Source organism: Prenolepis imparis, unplaced genomic scaffold (assembly GCF_030444845.1).
Source record: "Prenolepis imparis isolate NDT839.2.m4 unplaced genomic scaffold, iyPreImpa1.0 SCAF_5, whole genome shotgun sequence".
Lineage (NCBI taxonomy): Eukaryota > Metazoa > Arthropoda > Insecta > Hymenoptera > Formicidae > Prenolepis > Prenolepis imparis.
Window position 1 is genome coordinate 18231382 of NW_028141163.1, and position 27943 is coordinate 18259324.

The 27943-nt window shown below is 30.9% G+C and overlaps 1 protein-coding gene across 2 annotated transcripts; it reads left to right on the top strand.

Annotated features, from left to right (window-relative positions):
- Positions 1-276: 276 nt before the first annotated feature.
- On the top strand, positions 277-27737 carry Nurf-38 (Inorganic pyrophosphatase Nurf-38). Of its 2 annotated transcripts, none has more exons than XM_083037985.1 (8): positions 277-495; positions 18669-18907; positions 20089-20175; positions 20256-20319; positions 20422-20484; positions 24623-24836; positions 26778-26887; positions 27212-27737. In XM_083037985.1, exons 1-8 carry the CDS (start codon positions 297-299, stop codon positions 27241-27243), a joined length of 1008 nt encoding a protein of 335 aa, XP_082894111.1. In that variant the 5' UTR covers positions 277-296; the 3' UTR covers positions 27244-27737. The 2 variants fall into 2 exon arrangements, with proteins under 2 accessions (XP_082894111.1, XP_082894110.1); XM_083037984.1 differs by lacking the exon at positions 27212-27737 and adding an exon at positions 27031-27162.
- The last annotated feature ends 206 nt before the right edge of the window (positions 27738-27943 follow it).

Consider the following 27943-nt stretch of genomic DNA (forward strand, 5'->3'; position numbering starts at 1 on the left):
AACTTTACGGTTACGGAAAAAGTTTGCGGTCTCTATAAACCAGCCTTTACGATTACGACTAAAATTTTTGTATGTGCAATGGCCTTTAAGATCCAGCCAATTAACGTCGAATGACATCGGAAAATTGCTCAACTGTTGAGCTGTTGAACGCAGCCATTGATCCAATCACAGTTGAATGTGAGGAGAATAATCGACCGTGATTGGATCAATTTTCTTACGATCTACGATTCTACCAATGTAGACCCGGCCTAAAGGGAAAGCGATCGAAGCATCGTTCGACGACAGCAGATGGCAGAATGTCCCTAGTAACGTTTCACATGTTTCACATGTTACGTTGCCAGGGTTTGGCGAAGCTCGTTATTCCGTTCCGATTCGTAACAACCGGCGGATCGGCTTACTTGAAACAATTTACTACGTTTGCAAAACTTTTCCAAAATATGTACACAACTACTGAAAGGGGTGCTCTCAACAGCACGGACTACAGGATATTTTTCAGTGAGTAAATGTAATTTACATGTATACATATGTGATGTGAGATATGATACAATAGATATGGATCGCCGACAATCGCGGAAGTCGATGAAAACTGTAACTCAAGGTCGAGGTCAAGACCGCAACATTTCCACGCAACATGCCATTAGTATTATTATTTTCAATGTATTATATAATCCAATACATTGTTTTTCTTGAATTCTCGAATAATACGTCATTACGTTAAGTTTCGTGTATATTCTGACATTGAATAATTAAAGGATTTAAATTTATAGCACATGCCTGTAATAGCTTGAGCAAGAGTTCCAAATTTGTTATTTATAATGCTAAAATTTTTAAACAGAAATCGTGCGTCAAGGAATGACTTTTGATGGCAATTAGGTATTATTTTTAACATTAATAAATATTAATTCATGTTACTATACAACATTTAATTTATAGGAAAATACAAGTACATTGGAAATGAGAAAGTATTGTTAATTATATTCTAATTATTAATATATATTTTATATAATATTATATATATACAGAGAGTGTCTTATATATATAAAGTGGCCCACCGAAAACGAAACAGACATGTTTTTAGGGTGAAATTTTTAGGGTGAAATTAACCTCTTTTTTGGGGTTGAAGTTAGGTGAACGAAAATAGCCAATTAATATGTCCTCCTTGACAACAAAGTTGACCTGTCCGAGCGTTTTTTGACCAAATAGTTAAATGCCAAAAAATATGTCTGTTACGTTTTCAGTGGGCTAGTCTGTATATATTATATACATATACAGAGTATCATAAAGTGTTACAGGCTGTTTTTTGCCACTGCTAGAGGTAGTAACTTGAATTTTTTTTAAGGTGTCTGAAAATTTTATGGATAAAAAAAAATATTGGTGGCCTTTAAGAAACAAAAAGAGAGTTTACCTCATTTTTTTAGAACCTTATAATTTTTTCATATAAATCGATTTCTTGCAATATTTAGCATAAAAAGTTATAAGGGTAGGATAACCAAAAAGTGAATAGTTTATAAGATATTTTGTACTTTCATGTGACATAATTTTACATAAACTATAAAATATCTCATAAAATATTTATTTTTCGACAATCTTCAATAGTTTTATGCACAAAATAATGAAAGGAATCAATTGATGTAAAGAAAACACATAGTTTTGTTTGTAAGAAAAAGTATATAATTTGCAACTATAAACTATTCTATAACTTTTTGGTCATCCTACCCTAATAACTTTTTATGTCAAATATTGCAATAATTCCATTTTAAAAAAATGAGGGCTTCCCTTTTGTTTTTTAAAGGCCCCCAACATTTTTTAAACTTTTTAGGCACCTTGTTCCATTTAATTAAAAAAAATTCAAGTTAATATCTCTAGCAGTAGCAAAGAAAACTGTTTGTAACACTTTATGTGGAACAATCTATATATAATATCCATAAAATATATCTTATATACATATAATATATATTATATATGTAATATAATATATATACAGGATGTAACTGAACAAACATATACGGAGCATACCATCAAATTCTTTCGCCAATTTGGAGACGATTTTTCCTCAGTGAAAATGTCGAAACACTAATAATTTTCAAGTTATTAATTATTGAAAAAGAAGAGCTCTTCACAAACTAAACTTTGTAGAGTTAAAATATTAACAAAACTACATTTTTCAGTTAATTTCAGGTAGAGTTTACTTTAATAGAATTTTAATTTAAGGCTTACTTAGTTACAAAGATACAAGATAGCAAAAATTGGGAACATGCAAGAAATAATGATATTTTTGTTGAGGAAAAATCGTTTCCAAATTGGCCACAGAATCTGATGATGTGCTCCATATATGTTTTTTTAGTTACACCCTGTATATATGTATGTGTAACGTATTATTCTATTTATTATATATTTATTATTATAATATTTAATTTATTTAATATATATAATATATATTAAATATATTTTTTTAAAATATGTATTATACAGGGTGTATCAGAATTCACGGACACGGAATGCATGCACAGCGTGATTACATATACATGATATTTAAATATCGCTATTTTGAATATAATTTAATAAGAGAACCATTTTCTAATTGACATCATCAAAGCAATGACTGAAAGTAAAATAAATAGATTAGATAATAAGTGAATAATTTTGATTCAAGATTATTGTTTCAACGTTCTAAAAATGTTTGTGATCCTGAAAAGAGTTGATTAAATGTTTTAGAGCATATATGCTCGAAATGCAGATCTTCCATTCGTATACGCATATGTATTCTGTGGATCAGATTTTTTTATGCACATTGGATCTTATTAATCTTAGTGGATTAAAATTATTCACGTATTATCTAATCTATTTATTTTACTTTTAGTTGTTGCTTTAGTGATATTAATTAGAAAATGTTCTCTTATTAAAAATAAGTTTTGTATTCAAAATAGCGATATTTAAATTATCATGTTAGTTCTTATAAAATCTTGAGCGAAATAGTAAAATAACGTGTATAAAAAGTCACGCATGTGTGTATATGTGTGTATGTGTATGTATATATTTTTACCTGTACATATTTTCCTAAAGGCCATTGCACGTAAAAAAATTTTAGTCATAATCGTAAGGTTGTAAGCAAATCATCCAATCACAGTCAAGCATTCTTACTACGTTATGATAATTCCTCTCTACGATTGGACGATTTGCTTACGGCCTTACGATTACTACAATTTTTTTACGTGCAACGGCTTTAAGTCATATTATTGTTTTCATATTAAAACTTTGAGATATTTACGTATGCAAAAATATACAGAGTGTTAAGAAAAACCACATTCAACATTCATATGGTAGTTGGTAGACAGTACACACAGTACTGAGTAAAAAAGTCTTAGTAAACATAGGTCGAAAACTCATTTCAGAGATGTAAACAATTTTATATATTATCATGACAGACTTACTTAGTGGCTTTTACGTGTATATGAAGGTGTTTACCTCGGTTTTACAAACCACTTATTTACAGAAGATGTTTTACATGTCTTCCTTCCATTACAATGCACGCTTGGCATTTTCTTCTTATGCGGGGTCTACAATAGAGTCGTAAAGTCATAAGTCGTAAAAAAGAAATTAACCAATCACAGTTGATTATTTTCCTCACATTCAACATGGTCAATTTCTTACAACTTATGACTTTACGACTCTATTGTAGACCCCGCATAAAGCTAGCGCCAGACTATGCGCGTATTCGCAATTCGTGATTTTTGTCCGTCCACACTATTCGCGATTCGCAGTATATCAGTATAGCGCGACATGGATAGATCGATTTGTAATGATTCGCGTCCTTTGAGTTTCGTCAAAAAACCGCTCAGCTAGCGAATCAGTGCGAATGGCGAATCACGCATGAAGAATCGACGAATTTTCCCTCCACACTATTCACGAACGTTAAGCTAGCGCCAGACTATGCGCAATTCGTAATTTGGGATTCGTGATTTATGATTTTTAGAGATTCGTTAAATATTCGGGAAAATTCCTTATTCATCAGTGTAAAGGCCATCGCACACGAATTTCCGTAACCGTAAGCATAAGAAGTAAGAATTATTTTATGTCTAAAATATGTGTATATATTTATATATATTACATATTAAGGCTGGATTATAGAGGCCGTAAATTTTTTCCGTAACCGTAAATTTAAGGATTCAACCAATCACGTTGCCGAATCAAGCAACGCGATTGGTTGAATCCTTAAATTTACGGTTACGGAAAAAGTTTACGGCCTCTATAATCCAGCCTTTAATATTCTTTAAAATTATTAAATATTAAATCATACATAAATCAGATATATGTATATACACATGTCATGCAATGAACATAAATCGAGTAGAAGAATAGAGATGTGCCATAACCTTTTAGTAGCAATACTCATATATATGTATACAATTCTTTGTACGTAAAAATTTCAACCGACTGAAATTCATGTTACGTTTTAAGATTATGGTTATTTCTGATCTTACGGAATTATTTAGATCAAAGCTAGTTTTTGATTGATTCTCGAGCTTACGTCTTATGCTTACGGTTACGGAAATTCGTGTGCGATGGCCTTAAGGCTCCTGCATACTCACTGCAGCCATCTTGAATTGATGACGTCAGAAGCGAGAAAATATACCATAAAAATTCTTGCGACTTACGCTAAAATACAAATGTTTTTCAATAAAATAGGGTTTGTAACCGATAGAACCGACTTGTAAAATATACCGAAAACTCTTTTTTTGTTTGGGTAAGCAATAAATAACATTGTATATGTCGAATTGAATTGAACCTAATCAAGGACGAAAACCAGCTGTTTGACAGGTATCGAAATGAAATAAATATTTGCTTTCACATATTAAATTATAACAAAATGAGAGTCTTCGGTATATTTTAACACTATAACAATTACTTTAAAAATAGAAACACTGCACTAAAATGATAAATGACGCTGTAAGTCGCAAGAATAATTTATGTCATTTTCACGTTTAATAGTTTATAGTTTTGCCAAATGTGGCGCTGTCGTACAAATTTTACGGACTTGGCAATCGAGTATGCAGGAGTCTTAAAGGCTGGATTATAGAGGCCGTAAATTTTTTCCGTAACCGTAAATTTAAGGATTCAACCAATCGCGTTGCTTGATTTGGCAACGTGATTGATTGAATCCTTAAATTTACGGTTACGAAAAAAGTTTACGGCCTCTATAATCCAGCCTTAAACCTTCCACACTATTCGCGATTCGCAGTATAGCGCGACACGGATAGATCGATTTGTAATGATTCGCGTCCTTTGAGTTTCGTCAAAAAACCGCTCGGCTAGCGAATCAGTGTGAATGGCGAATCACGCATGACGAATCGACGAATTTTCCCTCCACACTATTCACAAACGTTAAGCTAGCGCCAGACTATGCGCAATTCGTAATTCACGATTCGTAATTCATGATTTGTGGAGATTCGTTGGATATTCGAGAAGATTCGTTGGATATTCGAGAAGATTCGTTATTCGCCAGTGTAAGCCGTCCACATTATTCGCGATTCGCAATATATCAGTGTAGCGCGACATGGATAGATCGATTCGTAATGATTCGCGTCTTTTGAGTTTCAAAAAACCGTTCGGCTAGCGAATCAGTGCGAATGGTGAATCACGCATGACGAATCGACGAATTTTCCCTCCACACTATTCACGAACGTTATACAAATCACGAATTACGAATCACGAATTGCGAATACGCGCAAAGTCTGGCGCTAGCTTTTAGGGCCACTTCGACCAACTCTGATTAACTTTAATCGACGATTAAACTATATCTTTGTTTCTTTTTAAGAACGTATCTGAAAAGAGACAAAGATATAGTTTAATCGTCGATTAAAGTTAATCAAAGTCGGTCGAAGTGGCCCTTAGGCCCGTTTCTACCAATATCGGTTAACTTTAACCTACGGTTAAACTATATCTTTGTCTTTTTTCAGATACGTTCTTAAAGTAGTTTAAAGTAGGTTCCAACGTAGGTTAAAGTTAACCGATGTTGGTAGAAATGGGCCTTAGAGTTACGAACTCTCTCGAAAATTTCAAGTCTTTGGGCCAGTTTCACCATCTTCGGTTAACTTAATCGGTCGATTAAATTTAAGAATTGCCAACTGCAAAGCTTAAAAAAACTAACCAACGTTACCCACATTTACAATAAGATATCTGGGGCTCGATTCTTGAATTCATTCGCAAGAGAAACGTATGCGCAAATTCGGCTCTTACAGAAAAGTTGCAAGTTGATTGGCTAAAAGCCATGCGATAGCCAATCAACTTGCAACTTTTCTGTAACAACCGAATTTGCGTATACGTTTCTCTTGCGAATGAATTCAAAAATCGAGTCCCTGTGCTTTGCAGTTGCTGTGCGTTGGAAATTTTTCTTAAATTTAATCGGCCGATTTAAATTAACCAGAAATGACGTGAAACTGGCTCTTTGTCGAATAATGTGACAAACACACATGCTGGATTTGATCACGTAATACTTCCAAATTATTTATCGACGAAGAATACACTATGCTTTTCAAATATCCCCATAAAAAAAGTTCAACGGATTTAAATCATAACGACAATCATCCGACAAAGACCTGAAATTTGACTAACAAGGGACATATCACAACTGTCCGGAACCGATTTGATTCTCCTTCAAATATGTTGTTATACAGGGTGTCCCAGAACTGGCGAAGAAGCTTTTAATGACAGATTCTTCATGAAATTCTAAGTCGAAAAGTTCTTTACAAAAATGTGATCCAATGAATAGAATTTGAATGGTGAGGCATTGAAGTTGACGTATGGGAGCGCATGAAATTCGCGAGGTCAGGAGCGTAACGGCCAAGCTCGGCACGGGTTTAACTTATAACTCGTGTATCGCGCCGATGCGTGTTTATCGTTACTCTATAATATTCTGTTATTAATAATATGAATTAATTATTCTCATTAATAATAATATTTATCTTTATCAATTAATAATTTTGTGTACTTGACCTACTGATTGAATATCCTTAAACTATGGGATATGCGAGATATTGATTAGACTAACTTAACAAATGACAAATTTAAAATAAATTAATAAATAACAAATTAATCATAATTTTATCAATTAATTAATTAATTACTCAAATAACTGAAATTAATAAATAATGAGTAAATAATAAATATTGAAAAATAGAAAAAAATAAATAAATAGTTAATGAATAATTAAATAATAGTGTAATATTGAAATAAAGTTTCAGAGAAGAATATAAAAAATTTCAAATAGTTTAAGGATATTCAACCAGTAGGTCAAGTACACAAAATTATTAATTGATAAAGATAAATATTATTATTAATGAGAATAATTAATTCATATTATTAATAACAGAATATTATAGAGTAACGATAAACACGCATCGGCGCGATACACGAGTTATAAGTTGTACCCGTGCCGAGCTTGGCCGTTACGCTCCTAACCGCGCGAATTTCATGCGCTCCCATACGTCAACTTCAATGCCTCACCATTCAAATTCTATTCATTGGATCACATTTTTGTAAAGAACTTTTCGACTTAGAATTTCATGAAGAATCTGTCATTAAAAGCTTCTTCGCCAGTTCTGGGACACCCTGTATACAAAAATCTAAAAGGGCCAGTTTCACCATCTTCGATTAACTCAATCGGCTAAACTATATCTTTGTCTCTTTTCCACTGATCTCTATAATACACTGGATGGCGTATTCAAATGAATATTGTGTGCCGATTAGAAGCCATGTTACTTGTAGTACTTTTGTCAAATTGAATATGGCGACCTGTCAAATCGACCTGTCAAATCGACGACCTGAACTCGCGCGTATAAAAATCCGCATTTTTAAATTATTAATTATCAATTTTTTAATTATTAATTATTAATTATTATATTAATTATAATATAATAATTAATATAACAATCTATTATTATATTAATTTTTAATTATTAATTATTAATTTTTAATTATTAATTATCTATTAATTTATTAATTAATAAAAGTGCTTTTGTTGAAAATAATGTAAAAAAATTGGTTTAAAAACAGAGATATTATTTAAAAAATTCTTTTAATTTGAATATTTAACTAAAGTTTTAATTATTAATAAAATATGTATTTATAAAATTTTGGATACTGGAAAAATAAAGCTGGATTCCGTAAAGCGCATATGCGCGCATTTTCTATAGTAAACTAACGTGTACTATAGATAAATGCGCGCATATGCGCTTTACGGAATCCAGCCTGTGAAGGTTTGGATGATTGTATATTAAAAAATCGTTTAATTAATGAAAATGACATCACACAAAGTCGTGTTTAATTGCAAAGACGGGTGTTCCAGACAGATGTAGGCAGGCAGACTTCAGTCGAAATTCGGCCGATTATTTGTAGATGGAAATTGGATCAATTTCCAAAGCTTAATTGTAATAATAACTGAAATCCAAGAATTTCTAAAAAACATCAAACAAATTAGAACTCTTTTTATTAGTATTGACTAGTACAAGTACAAGAACAACAAAACATTACTAAATAATAAGAACATGCATATAAAAACTATAAAACAACAAATAATTAAATTTTTCATGCATATACGTTTAAGATTAAATTTTTCATGCAATATTATTGATGTTGCCATATAATTTGACGGGTCAAATGATGCCGAACTTTATTTCCAACAGCAGCTTCCGAGGTCAACTTATTTGCAACAAAAAGCCTTAATTTTATGTACGTCATGCATACGTTTTTTGTTAACAAATAGATGTGGTTTGAATCTTCTACTGCATCATCATACAAATGTTCATTTAAAGATGAAAACAGAGTGCAAGGCGGTTGTAAAAGGTCATGCATAATTTTGGAGCACAGAACAGCCGGGAAGTTTTGTTCATTAGGAATCATGCGGTATATTTTATTTAAAGCGTGCCTTAATAATCGTTCTGCGTGAAGACAGATTTTCATAACAGATTCACTGGGAAATATTAACCCACTTCGAGTTTTGGCTTCCACCAGACCGTTGTTTTCAAAATCAGCTCTTACCTGAGAGCTTTGAAACAGAGCATCACAACATTGCTCGCATTTTACAATGGGCTTTATTTTGTCAACCAATTTCTTAACAACCCACCCGTTAATATTTGCTACACAAGATGTGGAAAAACTGGATAGAGTCTCGGGAAGTTTGTTTTTAAAGTCGAGATAATCAGAAAAAAATTCATGGCTCTCAGAACTTTCATTATCGAAGCCGTATTTTTTGGATACTCTAATATTGACCATAGCGTCGTAGACAGCTGGATCGTAACGGTCAATTTTTTGAAGACGAGTGCAAGGAACTGATAAAATTGTCGTGGAGTCCATTGCAGTAGTGTTACCATTAATGGCTTTAACCTCATGGTGAATTAATAGCCTTTTATACGCAGATATAAATTGCGCACAAGTTGGATTCGGGCACCACCCGCCACAACTTCTAATTGCACAGAAAAAAAGTTCGAGGTGATCTTGACTAAATTTATATGTCAAGAGATATTTTAACTGAGAATTTACGTCTTTTATGTAACTGTCAAAGATTTCTATAATAGATAATACGGCAGTAATAAAACCCACAAAAGGAACGTATCGCCTACTTTTTGTAATTAAAATGTTCTATACGTCGATGATGCTCTTTAGATATTCTATTTCGGCTAAAATTTTTGGGCGCCAAAATTTTCGTTTGATTGTCGTAAAGGAGCTTTAAATCCCTTTCCAAGAGGATTTCTCGAATTTAAAAAATCAAATACGCGATCAACACACCGGATGAAACGAACTGTAGCCTCACTTCCTTGAAAATTTGGTAAATGAAGTACCTGAGTACAAAATTTGATTACATCGGCCACACTGCTGCTCAAAGTTTGAGCCGCTAGAAAAACCTTCATTTTCATTTTATGGTATTTTAAATGAGTCAATTTAAGCTTATTTCCAGCCCTTAAGCCTTCTTTTTCTTGTAACTTGGCTAACTCTTCAATGAATCTCCATTCGATTGTATTTCCGTCACCGTCTTTCAAAACTTTATATCCCCCAAGACAATTACGTATTAATTTGAGCATATGACATGCATCAAATATTATGTGTACTTTCTGTTGCGTAGAAGGGTGCAAAAAGAAAGGCCGGATATTTTTCATGTCAAAACTAGCACCTAACGCTCGCATAGTTGAAAAGTATTGGGGTAGGCCGTCTAACGTGACTGAAACAATATTAACCCCGATATCATGCAACCGGATCAAACCATCGATCAAAAGACCAGCATTAGTAGCTGAGTCTATACCATTAATCAGAAAACAACCAATAGGTATTTTCCATGAATTATCTAAGGATACGACCATTAAAACTAGTGCATCTTTTGCTAAAGGCAAAGTATCATTCGATTCCGCTCCGCTACCAATGTCCACATAACCTCTAACGATTCCAACAGAAACGTTTTGCAATCTCTTTTTAAGGGAAATCTCATCAAGCATTAAGCTACAAATAACTTTCTTATTGCTCTTCTGTGCTTCATCTACTTTCAACTTTAAAGCATTGAAGCTCTCTGAGGTGAAGCCAGGTTCACCACTAATCGATGAATATCATGATCGTAAGGTACTTGGATCTGGTAAAGCCTGACCAAATTTTCGCCTCACAAAGCTATATGCTTTCAGGGAATAAAAATGGAGGGTCATAGCAAAAGAACGAAGAGCTGGCGGATATTTTTTTCTACTAATACCTAACCCAGGATTTCTGCGCTGACACTTCCATGCTCTTTTTTTCACTGGCCGCTGTTGATTGCCAACATTATTCTTATTTTTTACAAACCTTTGCAAAAGCTGCGAGACATCAGAATCAGCAATAGCATCCAAGCATGCAAGACCCGACTCCGGAATTGCCCTAGTTCTACGTAATTCACTTACAACGTCTTTTAATGTGTGAATCCTTTTTTTCAAACGACCTATATGTGTGTGTGAAGTTGGCGTCTCATTTTGTGGAAACTCATAAATAAATAAGAGTTCTGGCTTTATTTACAATAGTTCTAGAGTTCCTGATAGTTTAAACAAATAGTTCTGGCCATTAAAGCAAAAAAATCGAATCGGACAAACTGAGACGCCAAGTTCACGCAGCGTCTCACTTTGTCCTACGGCGTTTTCCTTATCAGTAATTATCAGAAATGAAAAGATCTATAGTTCTACATGAGTTCTAAGAAGAGTTCTACCTTTTAAAAGCAAAAAACACTAATTAAACAAAAATAAAGACAACCGGATACCAATAGTTATAGATGTCGAGGTGAGATGCCAGTCGATTTTCGAGAGTTCTGCTTATTCTAAAGCAGTTCTCGTATAGTTTCTGACATGTACAATACATTTCTAAAGAGTTCTGATAATTAAAACAATAAAAAAATTTGTTAAACAATTATTTTGCCCGAAAATGCATATTTTCGAGTCTAAAGGTGAGACGACAGTCGATTTTCAAGAGTTCTGGTTATTCTAAAGCAGTTCTCATATAGTTCTGGGCATGTACATTACATTTCCAAAGAGTTCTGATAATTAAAACAATTAGAAATTTTTTTAACTAATTATTTTGACCGAAAAATGCATTTTTTCGACTTTAAAGGTGAGACGCCAGTCGATTTTCAATACTTCTGCTTCATTTAAAGCAGTTCTCATATAGTTCTGGGCATGTACATTACATTTCCAAAGAGTTCTGATAAATAAATCACATTGAAATTTTTAAAACTAATTATTCTACTCAAAAACTGCATTTTTTCGACATTAAAGGTGAGACGCTAGTCGATTTTCAAGAGTTCTGGTTTTTCTAAAACAGTTCCCCTATAGTTCTGGGCATGTATATTGCCTTTCCAAAGAGTTCTGATAATTAAAACAATTAAAAAATTTGTTAAACAATTATTTTGCCCGAAAAATGCATATTTTCGAGTCTAAAGGTGAGACGCCAGTCGATCTTCAAGAGTTCTGCTTATTCTAAAGCAGTTCTCATATAGTTCTGGGCATGTACATTGCCTTTCCAAAGAGTTCTGATAATTAAAACAATTAGAAATTTTTTAAACTAATTATTTTGATCGCAAAATGCATATTTTCGAGTCTAAAGGTGAGACGCCAGTCGATTTTCAATAGTTCTGCTTCATTTAAAGCAGTTCTCATATAGTTCTGGGCATGTACATTACATTTCTAAAGAGTTCTGATAATTTAAACACAGAAATTTTTTAAACTAATTATTCTACTCGAAAAATGCATTTTTTCGACTTTAAAGATGAGACGCCAGTCAATTTTCAAGAGTTCTGCTTCATTTAAAGCAGTTCTCATATAGTTCTGGGCATGTACATTACATTTCCAAAGAGTTCTGATAAATAAATCACATTGAAATTTTTTTAACTAATTATTTTGCTCGAAAAATGCATTCTTTCGACTTTAAAGGTGAGACGCCAGTCAATTTTCAAGAGTTCTGCTTCATTTAAAGCAGTTCTCATATAGTTCTGGGCATGTACAATACATTTCCAAAGAGCTCTGATAATTAAAACAATTAAAATATTTGTTAAACAATTTTGCCCGAAAAATGCATATTTTCGAGTCTATAGGTGAGACGCCAGTCGATTTTCAAGAGTTCTGCTTATTCTAAAGCAGTTCTCATATAGTTCTGGGCATGTACATTGCCTTTCCAAAGAGTTCTGATAATTAAAACAATTAGAAATTTTTTAAACTAATTATTTCGACCGAAAAATGCATTTTTTCGACTTTAAAGGTGAGACGCCAGTCGATTTTCAAGAGTTCTGCTCCATTTAAAGCAGTTCTCATATAGTTCTGGGCATGCACATTACATTTCCAAAGAGTTCTGATAATTAAAACACATAAAAATTTTTTAAACTAATTATTCTACTCGAAAAATGCTTTTTTTCGACATTAAAGGTGAGACGCCAGTCGATTTTCAAGAGTTCTGCTTCATTTAAAGCAGTTCTCATATAGTTCTGGACATGTACATTACATTTCCAAAGAGTTCTGATAATTAAAACAGGTTTCCATTTTTTTTCCATTTGCGATAAAGCACTTCCAGAATCCTGCGAGCCGGTATTCTCTTCTGTCACATGTACTGGACTTGTAACGTCACTGCTTACTTTTTGATGTTTAGTAACAGGTAATGGTTCTAGTGATAAACGCTTCTTGCAAGTGTTATTAAATTGCACACCTGCATAGAAAAAATTTTATCAGTTACATGAAAATTATATAAACAAGAAAAAACAAATTTAATAAACATATATTTCTTTTACATACATAAATAACAATATATTTTTGTATTAGCGATTACTAAATGCAAAATTTTTTTCAGAGCTTTTAATCATTCTTTGTTGTTTTTCTTCAAAATTACTGTACAACAAGCGTAATAATATTTCATACACCTTCAAATTTCTTGAATATCGATGGAACCGCATTCTTTTTTAAGCGTAGGTAACTAGTATTAGTTACATTATAAAAGCAATCACTATTAAAATGATCGCTGCAAAGTGCGCTTTTTTTATCCGGGACATAGTCTTCCAATTTCATTGCTTCTATCCACTTCTTAACTAGTGCCGGCTTCTCCAAAGGAAACCTAGAACCATATAGAACAAAATGAGATTTTTAAATCCCAATTTTCGATTTTTTATTCAATTTGCAAAGTATTAATTAAAATGTCTCTTACTTTCGAAATGAAAGGCGTTTGTCTTCTCCTTTGATAGCGTGGCAATAGGCGCAAGTAATTTTATATATTACAAATAAACTTGGAATGCTTCCTGGAAGCAACGTCACTCTTGTATCATTTTTGTCAAAGCATTCCTCTTCAAAATGATCTGAGCAGAACCTGCTACTGTTCGTCGGGACAAAGGTCGATCCCAAATTTATTTTTTGCAGCCACAATTTTAAACTTTCTGCATCTTTGAAAGGAAATCTAGATAAAGAGGAATTACATGATTATTTTTTTATAGCAGACATCCAAATAAGTATATTAATTTCATTCCAAATAAATTGTGAACAAACATTAAGTAAATATAATCCTACGGCTTACACTTATATATAATTGACAATTATATATGAATGACACAATTTATACTTATAATATGATACTTACTTATGAAGTGTCCTGCCGTCTATCCCACCTTTTTTCCGCAATATTTGCATACTAGCACCATTTTATTTTTAATTCAATAATTTTTATAATTTACACAAACTACGCACAAGCACTTTTAATAATTAATAGATAATTAATAATTGAAAATTAATATAATAATTTATTGTTATATTAATTATTATATTATAATTAATATAATAATCGATAATTAATAATTAATAATTTAAAAATGCGGATTTTTATACGCGCGAGTTTGAATTTGACAGGTCGCCATGTTGAATTTGACAAAAGTACTACAAGCAACATGGTTGCCGCATCGCTTCAATTCGGCACAAAAATTTTACACGGGATACCATGGATACGCTCAGAGCCGGCTTTAGCAACATTGGCGCCCTGGGGAAGATTATCGTGGCGCCCATTCAGCCCATTCAAGATTTTAGGGGTTTTCAATATCGCTAATTACGAATCTGTAGTTAGATTGCAAAAATTTTTAGACTACATAGCAGCTTTACTAATCTAAACGAATATAAACGAATGATAGCATATGAAAATTTAGAGAACTTTCCTTTAGCTTTACCCAGAGCTAACGACGTGGACGTAGAAAGTTTTTGTAGCTCCTTGTTTTTGTTTTTTTTTATTTTTTATATATTTTTATATTTTTTTAATTTTTTATATTTTTTTCTTATTTCCATTTATTGTATTTTTTTTTAAATTTTTTGCTGGTCCTCTAGAAGACAGAGGTTAAACTAGAATTTTCGGAGATTATGGAAGTCTAATAAAATTGTACTTTTCGGGCCTTTTTGTCGGCAAACATTCGAATCAAATCGGTAAAATCCAAGTTTTCGGCAATTTTATTTTCAATTGAAAGAATAGCTAAGTTATTAAATTTTGTTTGTGAAATCGTTGATCGTAGATATGTTTTTATTAATTTAAGTTTCGAAAAACTGCGTTCTCCACTAGCTACCGTTACAGGTATAGTTACCAAAATGCGAAGCGCAATCCATACATTTTGATATAGTTCCTGAATATTGCGTTGTTTAATAAAGTTTAAAACGTAGATGGGAGTAATATCATCATTATCCGGAAGAAAATCTTTAAGACTTATGAATTTATCACACAATAAATGACCATCTATATCGGAATCGGAACCAATAGTAAGTTTTAGTTGGAGATCAGAACAGAATTTCAGAAGTTCATTTTTTTCAGGTATCTTTTTTACATTGTACAAAAAAGACCATGTTTCTGAATAGTCATGTAACTGTTTGAACCTTTCTTTCATCGACATTAAAGAGGTGTCCAACAATTTATTGAAAAATTCAATTTCAAACTTTTTCTCTGGAGATTCGATGGGTTCGTCCGTGGCCATTTCATCAACCTGGCGTTTTATGCGTTGTATTCGTTTCATTGGCTTAAAAACAGGTTCGATCTGTAGTTCTTTCGCCAAGTCACTTGCTGTCAAAAGAGCTTTTTTGAAACCAGTTCTTCGATATTCTTCTAAGAAATTACAACAATTTTCCAGCATTTCTGTGCATTTACCGAGGTCCATGTTTTTTGATTGCAGAGATTTACTCACGACATTGATTTGAAAAAGAATCTCGTACCAGACAACTAGGGAAACTATAAAGCCAAAATCTTTCAATTGTTTTGTTAGAGTGATTGCCTCGTGCGAGGTAGAAACATCACTTTTCTCAGTTTCATTAGCCAAAGTAATTAAAGCATCATGAACGTCACAAATTTGATAGCGGACTGCTTTTACACTGTTTATTTTTGCTTCCCAACGTGTGTCACTCAGTTTTTTCAAACTGTAGAGTCCTAAGTGATCGGTAAGGATTTTCCATCGATTAACAGAACCAGAAAACAGTGTGAACAATCTCTGCAAAACCCCAAATAAAGTAACTGACTTCACCGACGATTTAGCAGCGTCACACAGTACGAGATTGTAGCTATGGCAGCCACACGGTACAAAGAAAGCCAAGGGGTTTAAATCTAAGATTCTTTTTTGTACACCAATATTTTTTCCCTTCATATTTGCTCCGTTATGGTACCCCTGACCCCTACAATTGTGCAGTTCAAGTCCGTGTTTATTTAGCACATTTAGAATCACTTCAGTAAGACCTGCGCCACTAGAGTCACCGACAGGAATAAATTCTATGAAATGCTCCTTTATGCTTATATTGTTATCTGATAAGTCAGCGAATCGAATTGTTAAAGAAAGTTGTTCAATATGACTGATATCTGGAGTGCAGTCAGCTATGATGGAATAATATTTGGAGTTTCTGGCTCGCGATACAATTTCAGATTTGACTTTTTCGCCCATCAGATTTATTAATTCAGTTTGAATATTCTTTCCGCAATAGTAATCCGAAATATCACCCGCCATTGTCAACTTCAAGTGTTCCTGTATGATTGGATCAAACTTGCCTATTAGTTGTACTAATCCCAAGAACTTTTCATTGTTCGGTGTGTATAATTTGTCCGAGGTTCCTCTGAACGCCATATTATTTTCAGCGAGATAAAGAATAATATTCATCAACCGAAACAAAACATTATTCCACCGCAAAGTTTCTCTGCTAATCAATTTTTGTTCTTCGTGATCGATCGTTTTTCCTCTTTTCAATCTTATTTCAGCTTCAAACCACTGATAGTAAAATTTCTTATAAGATGTGCTGTTTTCATGCATTTTCAGAGTTTCAGACAAATGTTTCCAGTTATTATATCCTTCAGATACTAAATTTGATGCCGATTGACTATCGAAAAGCCGACAACAAAAACAAAAAACTCGATCCTTAGAAATAGAGTAAACTAACCAACGACGCGGGATTATTTCATTATTTGCAAGTTTCCTAGAGTAGTGAGAACTTGCGAAATGACGACCGATTCCATCTTTCGGAAAGTTATCTCGATCAATGTGAATCTGAGTTGGACCCATAGTTATTATATGGTCAATAGTTTTGCTATTCCGAATAGCCGGCCAAGTGCCTACATCTGATAAATTAACTGTACCAAGTTCTAATGGTGCATTAGTAATTTCTGAAAATGGGTCATCACGATTGTGAGGAAGCTTGAATATGGGAGCCAGGTCTGATGAAATTTTACTTTTATTGAGGAGTTCATCAATTCTCGTTTCAGTTATGTTCTGAAGCTCACTGCAAGGTCCTATTACTGACGTAGAGGCAGTAGAACATGAAGCAACCCCTTGTTCTAAATTACCTTCATTTGGCTGTTTCGTTTCAATGTATTTATCGAGACTCATAAATTTTTTGGTTTGCTGAAACTCTTTTTCCTTTTCGGCCTTGCGTTTTCGATATTCCGAACCAGATGTTTTTTTTTTCAATCTATGTTCGGACATTTAAAAAAAAAAATCTTCCTTACTAATTGCGAATACAATCAACCCCCTCGAGCACTGGAACTCTAGCGATTCTTACTACGCGCGCTAAACAGGCGGTGGGAGCGTCCTACCAGTTGTATGCGTAAGCGCAGAGCTGTTAAGCCTAGTCTACAATGGCAGTAAGCAGTATAGAGTAAGCAGTAAGCAGTAAGCAGTATGAAATGGGAATTGCCCATTTCGTTACTCCCAGTCTTTACATCCACTAAAAACAGTATACTCTCTATTCCTACAGCCTTGTTATTGCCATTGTATACTGTTTTTAGTGGATGTAAAGACCGGGAGTAACGAAATGGGCAATTCCCATTTCATACTGCTTACTGCTTACTGCTTACTCTATACTGCTTACTGCCATTGTAGACTAGGCTTTAAAGGTGCTCGCGTAGTAAGAGTCGAGCGAGATGACGAAGATCCGCACAAAGCAGAGAGCGCGATAAGCCACGATAAATACAGATATAGGCTGCGGTCGAGAATTGATGCCACAGTTAAGCCATGTCAACGACGCCTCTACAGATCTGGCGCCCCTGGGCGATCGCCCAACCGCGCCACCCCCCTAAGGCCGGTACTGGATACGCTATCCAGTGTATTATAGAGATCGGTGCTCTTTTCAGATACGTTCTTAAAAAGAGACAAAGATATAGTTTAATCGGAGGTTGAAGTTAATCTATGTTGGTGAAACTGGCCCAAAGATACGTATTTTTTTATATGTGCGGATTTCGAGGTTTAAGGAGCGAAACACTTCTTTGAATATACGTTTTTTTTAGGGTCGAATATCGTTGAAACTATAAAAGATAGAAAAAAAAAATGTTAAACGAAAGTTTAATCGCTTAAAGAGTACTTTAAAGTTATAAGAAAAACATTTTTTATTTTTATTTTTTTTAAAAACCCCCACTATCCATTTTTTTTCAAAATTTTATAATTTTTTTTTACCGAATTAAAAGTTTATTTTTTTTCAAATTCAACCATATATAATAAAACTACACACAATATAATACCTACCATATGTTGAATGGTTTTTCTTTAACACCTTGTATATACATATGTATACATGTTATTGCTAATGTTAAGACTAATGTTAAGACTAATGTTAAGACTAATATTAAGACTAATATTATTCTTAACATTAGTAATAACTTTTCTAAAATATATATTTTCTTTTTCTTATATACAGAAAATGATCTGGGTGTACCAATTTCACCCATGCATGACATTCCACTCTATGCTGATGAAAACAATAAAATAATGAATATGGTTGTTGAAATACCTCGATGGACAAATGCCAAAATGGAGATCTGTCTGAAAGAAACTTTGAATCCTATTAAACAAGATGTTAAGAATGATAAAATAAGATTTGTTGCTAATTGTTTCCCTCATCACGGATACATATGGAATTATGGAGCTTTGCCACAGGTAGAATTTTTAATACTTGTATTTGTTATATGTATATACAACAATTTATTTGTGTTATATAAAAAATTAAAAGAAATTGGAAAATATAATTGTAGAAAAATTAAAATGAAAAATCTATTATAGTTCTTTATTTAAAAACAGAATATTGTTTTTTAAATAAAATTTTGCTTATATTTATCAAAATTTATTTATCAAAATTATACTAATATACATCCTTTTTATTTTTTAAATTAAAAGAGATAGATTATAACAAATATATGTATCAAATTAAATGATAAAGTTGTAGGCCTGCTTAAAACGAATACAACGACGTATGATTTAATGTAAATATTTTACATATTATATATGACTTTTATTGACTTAAAATATCGCTGACGACGTCTATCTTTTCACCTTCGGCCCTATGATATGATCAACTTCTCGTACATTAGAGATTGACTTGATATGGTGTTGTCATTTGATTATAATACGAATCAGAAGTTGACACCATATCCCAGGACTGAAAGTGAAAAGGTAGACATCGGCCGCGATATTTCAAACTGATAAAATTCGTATAATATGTAAAATATTTACATTAAATCATACATCGTTGTATTTGTTTCAAACAGCACTATATCTTTTATTATATTTTGATATATCCATATTATTATAAAAAAAATTATATATACTTCTTCGTTTGTTAACACAGCTTTGTAAGCAATTATTATGCTATATAAATATATGTACTATATATAGTTACAAATATATGTACAAAATTATTTTTTCCATAATACTTGTAATTTAATAATGATTTCATTGATTATTATTTGAATAATAAAAAAATATAAGTAATTATATTAACTTATACAATAAATACATATCAATGTGTAATTTCTTATTATGTTCCATATATGTATATATTGCATATATGTCAGTTTATAATTTAAGATCTATAATTATACTTGTTAATAATTCTTTTTGGATCATTTTTTTTAACATTAATTACTACTAATTTTACTACTATCTTATTTATTAGTTAACATTATTCGCTAATAATTCCTTAAAAAAGATGTGACTTATAGTTTAAAATTATAGTTAAAAGTTATTAACTAGTTATTATTGATTAATTATTTTTATAAATGATTAGTTATTTTTATAAAATATAATAATACTTCTGATAATAATATATATGTAATTAATAGACATGGGAAAATCCTGAAGTTTTGGATGAAGCAACAGGCTGTAAAGGTGACAATGATCCTATTGATGTTCTTGAAATAGGCTACAGGGTAAGAAATAATTGTATTTCGCATAAATGATCTTATTCACCACATAATAAATATTGAAAGAAATATTTACATTTATATAGGTTGCAAAACGAGGTGAAATATTAAAAGTAAAAGTTCTTGGAACAGTGGCACTTATTGACGAAGGTAAATAAGCTAGATAAATTATATGTTACAAAATATATTTGTTAAATTAACACATTTACAAATAATAGTATATATATTTTATTATAAAAATTTGTATTTTAGGTGAGACTGATTGGAAGATTATTGTAATTGATATTAATGATCCTTTGGCAAATCAAATGAATGGTAAATATCATACATTTTAATTGTTTATTTATTTAAATGAGTAATATATTTAAATAATATATATATAATAAATATTTAAATTATTTATTTAAATATTCATTATATATATATTATTTATGTATTTATTATATTATACAATATTACATATATATCTATTTTATTTATACATATACTGTAATATACATATAATGTACACATACACACATACACACACACAGTCATGTCCAAAATTATTAGGCATCCTAATTTAGTATATTTATTAGTATATTTCTAAGATATAAATTAATTTTTATTATAATTTTTTGGAACTAATTAAGATCCATGTATATGCTATCTCGGAATTTATTGCGTAATTGTGTCTATAAAATCTATTATTTATGAGTTATTGATTGTAGTCAGTTTTAAATTAGCGAAGCATATGTGTGTATTAGCATATTGTTTCTCGCTTTTTAAAAACTTTCTACCTTTTTCCTTTGTTCCATTTAAGTTCTGTTCTGTTTTAATTCCATTTGTTCCGTTGCTTTAGTTCTGTTTGTTCTAGTAAGTTAGCATTCTAAAATATCAAAACATTCTGAATTTAGTGAGGTAAATAAGCCTAAATTTTATTATTACATTTGCAAGGATTATTTCAAGATTCTGAATAGCAGTTTTTACCTCGGAAATCAATATATCAGATTCAGATAGAAAGTTTATATATATATACACCTACACAAAACAATTAGGGGAGCGCTTTAAAACTTGCAAAATTTGATGATTTTTAAGAAGCCATATTTCAGCTTAGGGAGATCGTAGGATAATGTTTCTGAACGCATTTTAACGGGTGAAGCCTCGACTTTCAAGTGGGCATGATTGTATTATTCACCTAATCAAACAGTTTTTGCTCGTGAGGTCCAAAATCAGATCGTAAAAAAATTCTGGAAATTTCATGACTTTGTAGTCATCCATGGAAAAAGCAGAGATGAAACCATAAATGCCACCACATTGGCTTTGAAGTGGGAAACCTTCCCTTTAAAATGCCGCAAGAAACATTGCTCTGTCATACCTAGGAGCCGAGCTATCGGGTTTCATAGTCATCCCTGTATTTTGCAAGATTTTTAGTTTCATTTTTAATTTCAGTTATAAAAACCTACCCTGATAAAAAAAATCGATAGAAAACAACAGAAAACGATTACATCGTTTTTAATCGTAGTTATGAATCGAAAGTTAACGAAAGAATATCGTAAATGTACGATTGATTCTCTAGCGTTTCCTTTCGTAAGTATCCTATTAATATGTTATCGTTTCTTATCATTTCTTTTCGCTAACCATACAGTATTTAATGATTGTAGAAACATATTGCATAGATCTAACATTATAATATTGCATGTGAGTTGTGAAATATTCCTGCAATATTACTGCAAGAATGTGGCAACAGTAAAATTTCCGCCTTTAAAAAAATTACAATGTAATGCTATGGTATTATTACGGTGCAATATATTAAAAATAATATTAAATAAAACTTTTTATTTCGATATATTACGCGCTTTCATCATTATGTTTACTTATAGTAATTTAATGTAGTAAAATATATATATTTCTATAATTATTATCTTTAAATTAAGTAAATTCTAGTTTATGCTGATGTTATAAAACATTATTAATGTTATAACATCAAGCGTTAAATCTAGCATTTACTCGACATTTTAAAGTTAAGAGACAATTGTACCTTTAGTCTTAGAGCTAATTTCATCAACTTTATATAATTCTCCTGACTAAAACTTAAGTACGAGATAGATAGTGAATCGCGCGTCGCATAGCGGTAAATGAAGGAACTAACGATTTGACTAAATACTATTTTTTTATAATATTTTTGGAATGTTGCTGTAAGATTTTTCATAAAATATTACAGTTATATGTTTCTATAATGTCCCTACAGTATTACAATGCAACTTGCAAGATTGTAATATTACTGCAATGTAATTGCAATGTACTGTTTTTGCAAATCGTATCAGTTCCTATTGTTTTCTATTGATTTTTTATCGGGGATGTTTTCTGTTGTAACTTTACGATAATACATTTATAAAATACGTTTTCAATTGTTTATGGTTGATGCATGATTAAAAATTATAGGATTTTTCGTAATTGTATGTTAAAAAACTTAAAACTTTTTTTATTGTAAATATACAATTGATTACGAATAGATTTTCAATAATTTTTTCTTGATAAATTCCAATAAAACAATAAAAAACAATATATCACAATAATAATTTTATCGTATTCTAACGACTGAATCCGCTTTTAACAGAGAATGAAAGAAACCGATAAAAAATGATAACATTTCTTTCGAAATCTAAAAAGTAAAACAATAAGATACGATAAGAAACGATAAGATTTTCTACAGATCATATCAGTTCCTATTGTTTTCTATCGATTTTTTTTATCAGGGTATAACATATTTTTTTTACCTTTATGAAACCAGTTTTATAGATGAATGTGACTTTATTTTTACTGGTTACTATATATACATATATGGAATGTTCCGCGTCAACCGGAATAACTTTATGACTAAAATTGAGAACTAGCTAAAAAATCTCCCTTAGCCGGAAAAATTACTTTAATATATATCTATTTTATAATGCCATGGACCTAAAGAAAACGCTGTTTTTTGCTATTATTGGGTTTTGGAGCCGTCATATTGGAGTCACCATGTTTTTTTTTAATTCTTAGTGGTTTCTTAAAGCAGGCACATTAATACAAATTTTAAGAATGTAAAAAAATTTTTAAGTCATAATTTTTTGTACAGAACAGATTAATAAATTAATTTGTATTTTTTTGAAAATAAAAGTCATTTTGAGGCCGCTATATTGGATTTTTCTAAAATACCATATGGCATTATAAAATAGATATATTAAAGTAATTTTTTCGGCCAAGAGAGATTTTTTAGCTAGTCCTCAATTTTGGTCGTAAAGTTGTTCCGGTTGACGCGAAACATTCCATATATTTAATTTCTTAAACAAAAATTATTATAAACATTAAGGGGATCCTAAAGTTGGTTCTGCCGTACCGACAGAAAGTGAGGTTAGAATCGACCATAAATCTATTTATTGGCTATACAGATTGTTTTTTACCTGAAATTGAAACGCTTCGCCGTTTGTTAATATTAATACTTTAATTGTGCGAAAGGATTGATCAATCTGTATAGTCAATCAAATTATAAAGAGTATACAACTAATTGTATACTTGTAGAACCAACTTTAGGATCCTCTTAAGACATATTCGGCTCTCAATATCAAATATATAATATATGAATATAAACTGGCTGTAGAGCCCAAATGCGGATGTCATTGCGTTGGTTATAGCGAGAATTAATCCAAAAAATTATTATAGTATAATCTCTTGAACTTGCACAGAGAGTTTAAGTAAATTAATTATAAAATAAAGGACCCCGCACGGTTTTCATGGATTTGGGATCTCGGTCAAATTGGCTGAATTTTTGATATGATGTAGGTTTTGACTCCCTGAACAAAAGTTCCAATGGCCACCAGGCCAAAAAATAAAAAGTTTTTGAGTTACAGCGGCTCAAATGTCCAAAATTGACCTCCATCGTCAGCCGGTATGACAACCGTTGCGTTGCCCGACTCTCACGACGTGGACGTGATGATAGGCACTTGAGATTCAAATGTTGAAGAAATGTAAATGTTTAAATTAATGTTTGGGGAAGTTTATAAGATTTTAAAAAAATGTGAAATAACCACCGACAATATCTTTTAATTAATCTCACTAACATGTAATTATTGACTATTTTAGAAGGACAGTATGTTTCATCTCTTTGAGAATCTTTTCTTACACTTTTATTTATGTGTGCATAACTATTATGCACACATAAATAAAAGGGTGAGAAAAGATTCTCAAAGAGATAAAACATACTGTCCTTCTAATATAGTCAATAATCCGGCTGATGATGGAGGTCAATTTTGAACATTTGAGCCGCTGTAACTCAAAAATTTTTGATTTTTTGGCCTGGTGGCCATTGGAACTTTTATTTAGGGAGTCAAAACCTACATCATATAAAAAATTTAGCCAATTTGACCGGGACCCCAAATCCATAAGAACCTTTAAATTATTTATATACATCTAATCTTTAATAAAAATTTTACAGATGTAAGCGATATCGAGAAACATTGTCCAGGATTATTAAAAGCCACAATTGAATGGTTTAAGATATATAAAATTCCAGATGGAAAGCCAGAAAATCAATTTGCATTTAATGGTGAAGCAAAACCACGATATTTTGCACTGCATATTATTGATGAAGTGCATCAACATTGGCAAAATTTAATAAAACAGGAAGCTTCAACTAATGGAATAATATGGTTCATAAATTTTTTATAAATTTATGTTTTACATAGCTCTAGTATAATCGCGAATGACGTGACTTGTTGTATAAAAATAACTGGAAATTATAGAATAAAATTATTTTAGATAAGATTTTGTTTTCGAAAAAATTAAATTTGAAAAAAATACTTGAAATTATGTATGTCGGCTAAAATGATATACATATTATATATCGGTATATTCTTGGTTGTTACATCATTATATCTTTACAGAGATTCATAGAAACTAAAGTAAACAAAATAATTATTTTAATTGAAAACCAAACATACTATAAATGTTTAAATCCAAAAGTCAAGTAAAAATATCAACTAAAGAGATGTTCAATTGACCCTACAAATTGAATCAAGTTCGTACTCGGTAAATTACAAAAATTAATTTTCTCGAAAATAAAGCTTTGTATAAAAAATTGTATTATATATTTATTTTTGCATGAGTAAGAAATCACGTCATTCATTGTACAATCATTGTTGTTATATCCTGTATAATACAAATACATATATATACAGGGTGGCCAAAATAAAGTGTGACGAATTTTTATTTCCAAAAATATTGTTTCTAGAGAAAAATGTTTCAAATAAAATTTGTAGGATTTTGAGGGGGAAAGAAGTTGGCGCTATTGACTTTTTCCTAAAGGGTGATTTTCAAGGTCATTTGAAGGTCATTTATGTTTTTTTAAATGGAACTACCATATTTTTTTACATAAATCGATTCCTCGCAATATTCTGCATAAAAAGTTATAAGGGTAAGATAGTCAAAAAGCGCATAGTTTACGAGATATTTTATACTTAAGTTTAACATATCTTACATGAACTATGAAATATCTCGTAAAATATTCATTTCCCGATAATCTTACCTTAATACTTTTATGCACAAAATAATGAGAGGAATCAATTGGTGCAAAGAAAACACATAAACACAAATAAATGACCTTCAAATGACCTTGAAAATCACTCTTTAGAAAAAAGTCAGTGGCGCCAACTTTTTCCCCACTCAAAATCCTACAACTTTTATTTAAAACATTTTTCTCTAGAAACAATATTTTTGGAGATAAAATTCGTCACGTTTTATTTTGGCCACTCTGTATATACAGGGTGTCCCATAACTCGAGGTCCATATATTAAGGGCGTGTTATTGAACTCATTTATTGTTGAAATTGTTTAACCAACATATGTCCGAAAATGCTTCTTAACAGTTGGTGTAAAGAAAATTTGTTCTACAATCAAAACATTTTTTTGGGAGACGTAAATTAAAATGGGACAACCTGTATATGTATATACTATATAGATACATACAGGGTGTCTTATTTTAACTTATACACTCAAATATATCAAAACCGAAGCATTAAAAAAAAAATGTTTCAAATAAAAGTTGTAGGGTTTCAAAGGGACTATTAAAAGAAATATTTAAATTTTGGACCCGTAGCCCACTTTGGACCCAATAAAACTTAAGTCAATTTTTTCAATTAGGAACCCCTACTTTTTATTACGGATTCGTATTCTACGTAAAAAAATACATAACTTTTGTTCTTAGTCATTTTTCGCTAAAACCCTTCCAACTCTCCCAAAACGTCGATTAAAATTTTAATACAATGTAGTTCTGGCCAAAAAGTGAATAGTTTGAGATATTTTGTAATTTAATTTAACATATAATTTTACATAAACTATGAAATATCTCTAACTATGAAAAATGAACTATGAAATGAAAAATGAAGCTATGAAAAATATTCATTTTTCAATAATTTACCTCAGTACTTTTATGTAGACAATAATAAGAGAAATCAATTGATGTAAAGGAAACATAGTTAAAAAGAAAAAAATATTTGTAATTTGCTGCAAATTATATATTTCATATGTACACACACGCACACACACACACACACACACGCATACGCACATACATTTATGTATTTATTTTTGCAGTTCTAATGTAACTGTGGAGGGTAGTTCTTTTAAGATTACCACAGAAGCTGCTAAAGAGGTTTTAAGGAAAGCACCTGAACCGTTAGAACCTGAATCTGTAGAACCGATAGGTAAGTTATGCAAATAGCATGATAGAAAGTATAAAATTTTATTTTATATGAATTACAATAGTTATTTTTTTATTTACGTATAAGTTGTATATATATGATATATATTTACGCTATAATTAATTAATATTATAATTTATTTATAGTTGACAAATGTTATTTTATACATCCCAAACTGTAACAGGAGTTATAATGCGTACAATTTAGTTAATTATTAGAGTTATGTGTGTGTAACATTACTTCTGATTGTACATTAATTAAAACTTTTATTCACTTAATTGTTTTTGTATTTTAGTTACTGAAATGTTATAATGTATATGATTTCAGTTGATAAATGGCATTATATACATCTTAAATGAAGATAAGGTGGATATCTTTATTTACATTATGTCAACTTTATATCAAAGTCAGCATCTATTTTGTTCATATTTAACATGGAGTTCTTCCTTTATTTATCATTTTCATGTTTCCGACGGTATATTAATCTACATTATATTGAAATGTAATTCTAAATAGTGTTTAAACAATTATATATGTATATATATAATTTTATAACAGAGTCAACTTATTTTTTGTACGCTTTTTTTTTAAAAATGATGTATTAAATGTGTAACGTATTTTTAGATAAATTGGTTATATAAAAATTCAACTGTAAGCTTTTTCAAATAAGCTATGCATATATATTTTTTGATTATCATATTGTACATCTATATAGTACTCGTACATTTAAATTACAAAACAAATATAATCTTATTATTGGTTGTGATACATTTTAAGCAAATCGATGAAAGAATACGATTTTTTCTCTTCAATAATTTATTAGAAATAACAATAAATAAAACTGGCTACTACATATTGATGTGTATATTATTCCTATAAGTTACCTAATTTTATCATTTTTATCAAATATGTATCTTATATAAATCTATATTTTTTACACTTTTCTTTCATATTTTAATTGAAGATGAGACGAAGAAAATTCTTAGCATTTTTCAAAATATGAAAGTTATGTTTGAAAGAGAAATGTTGTGACTATGATTTTATCATATTTTATCGACT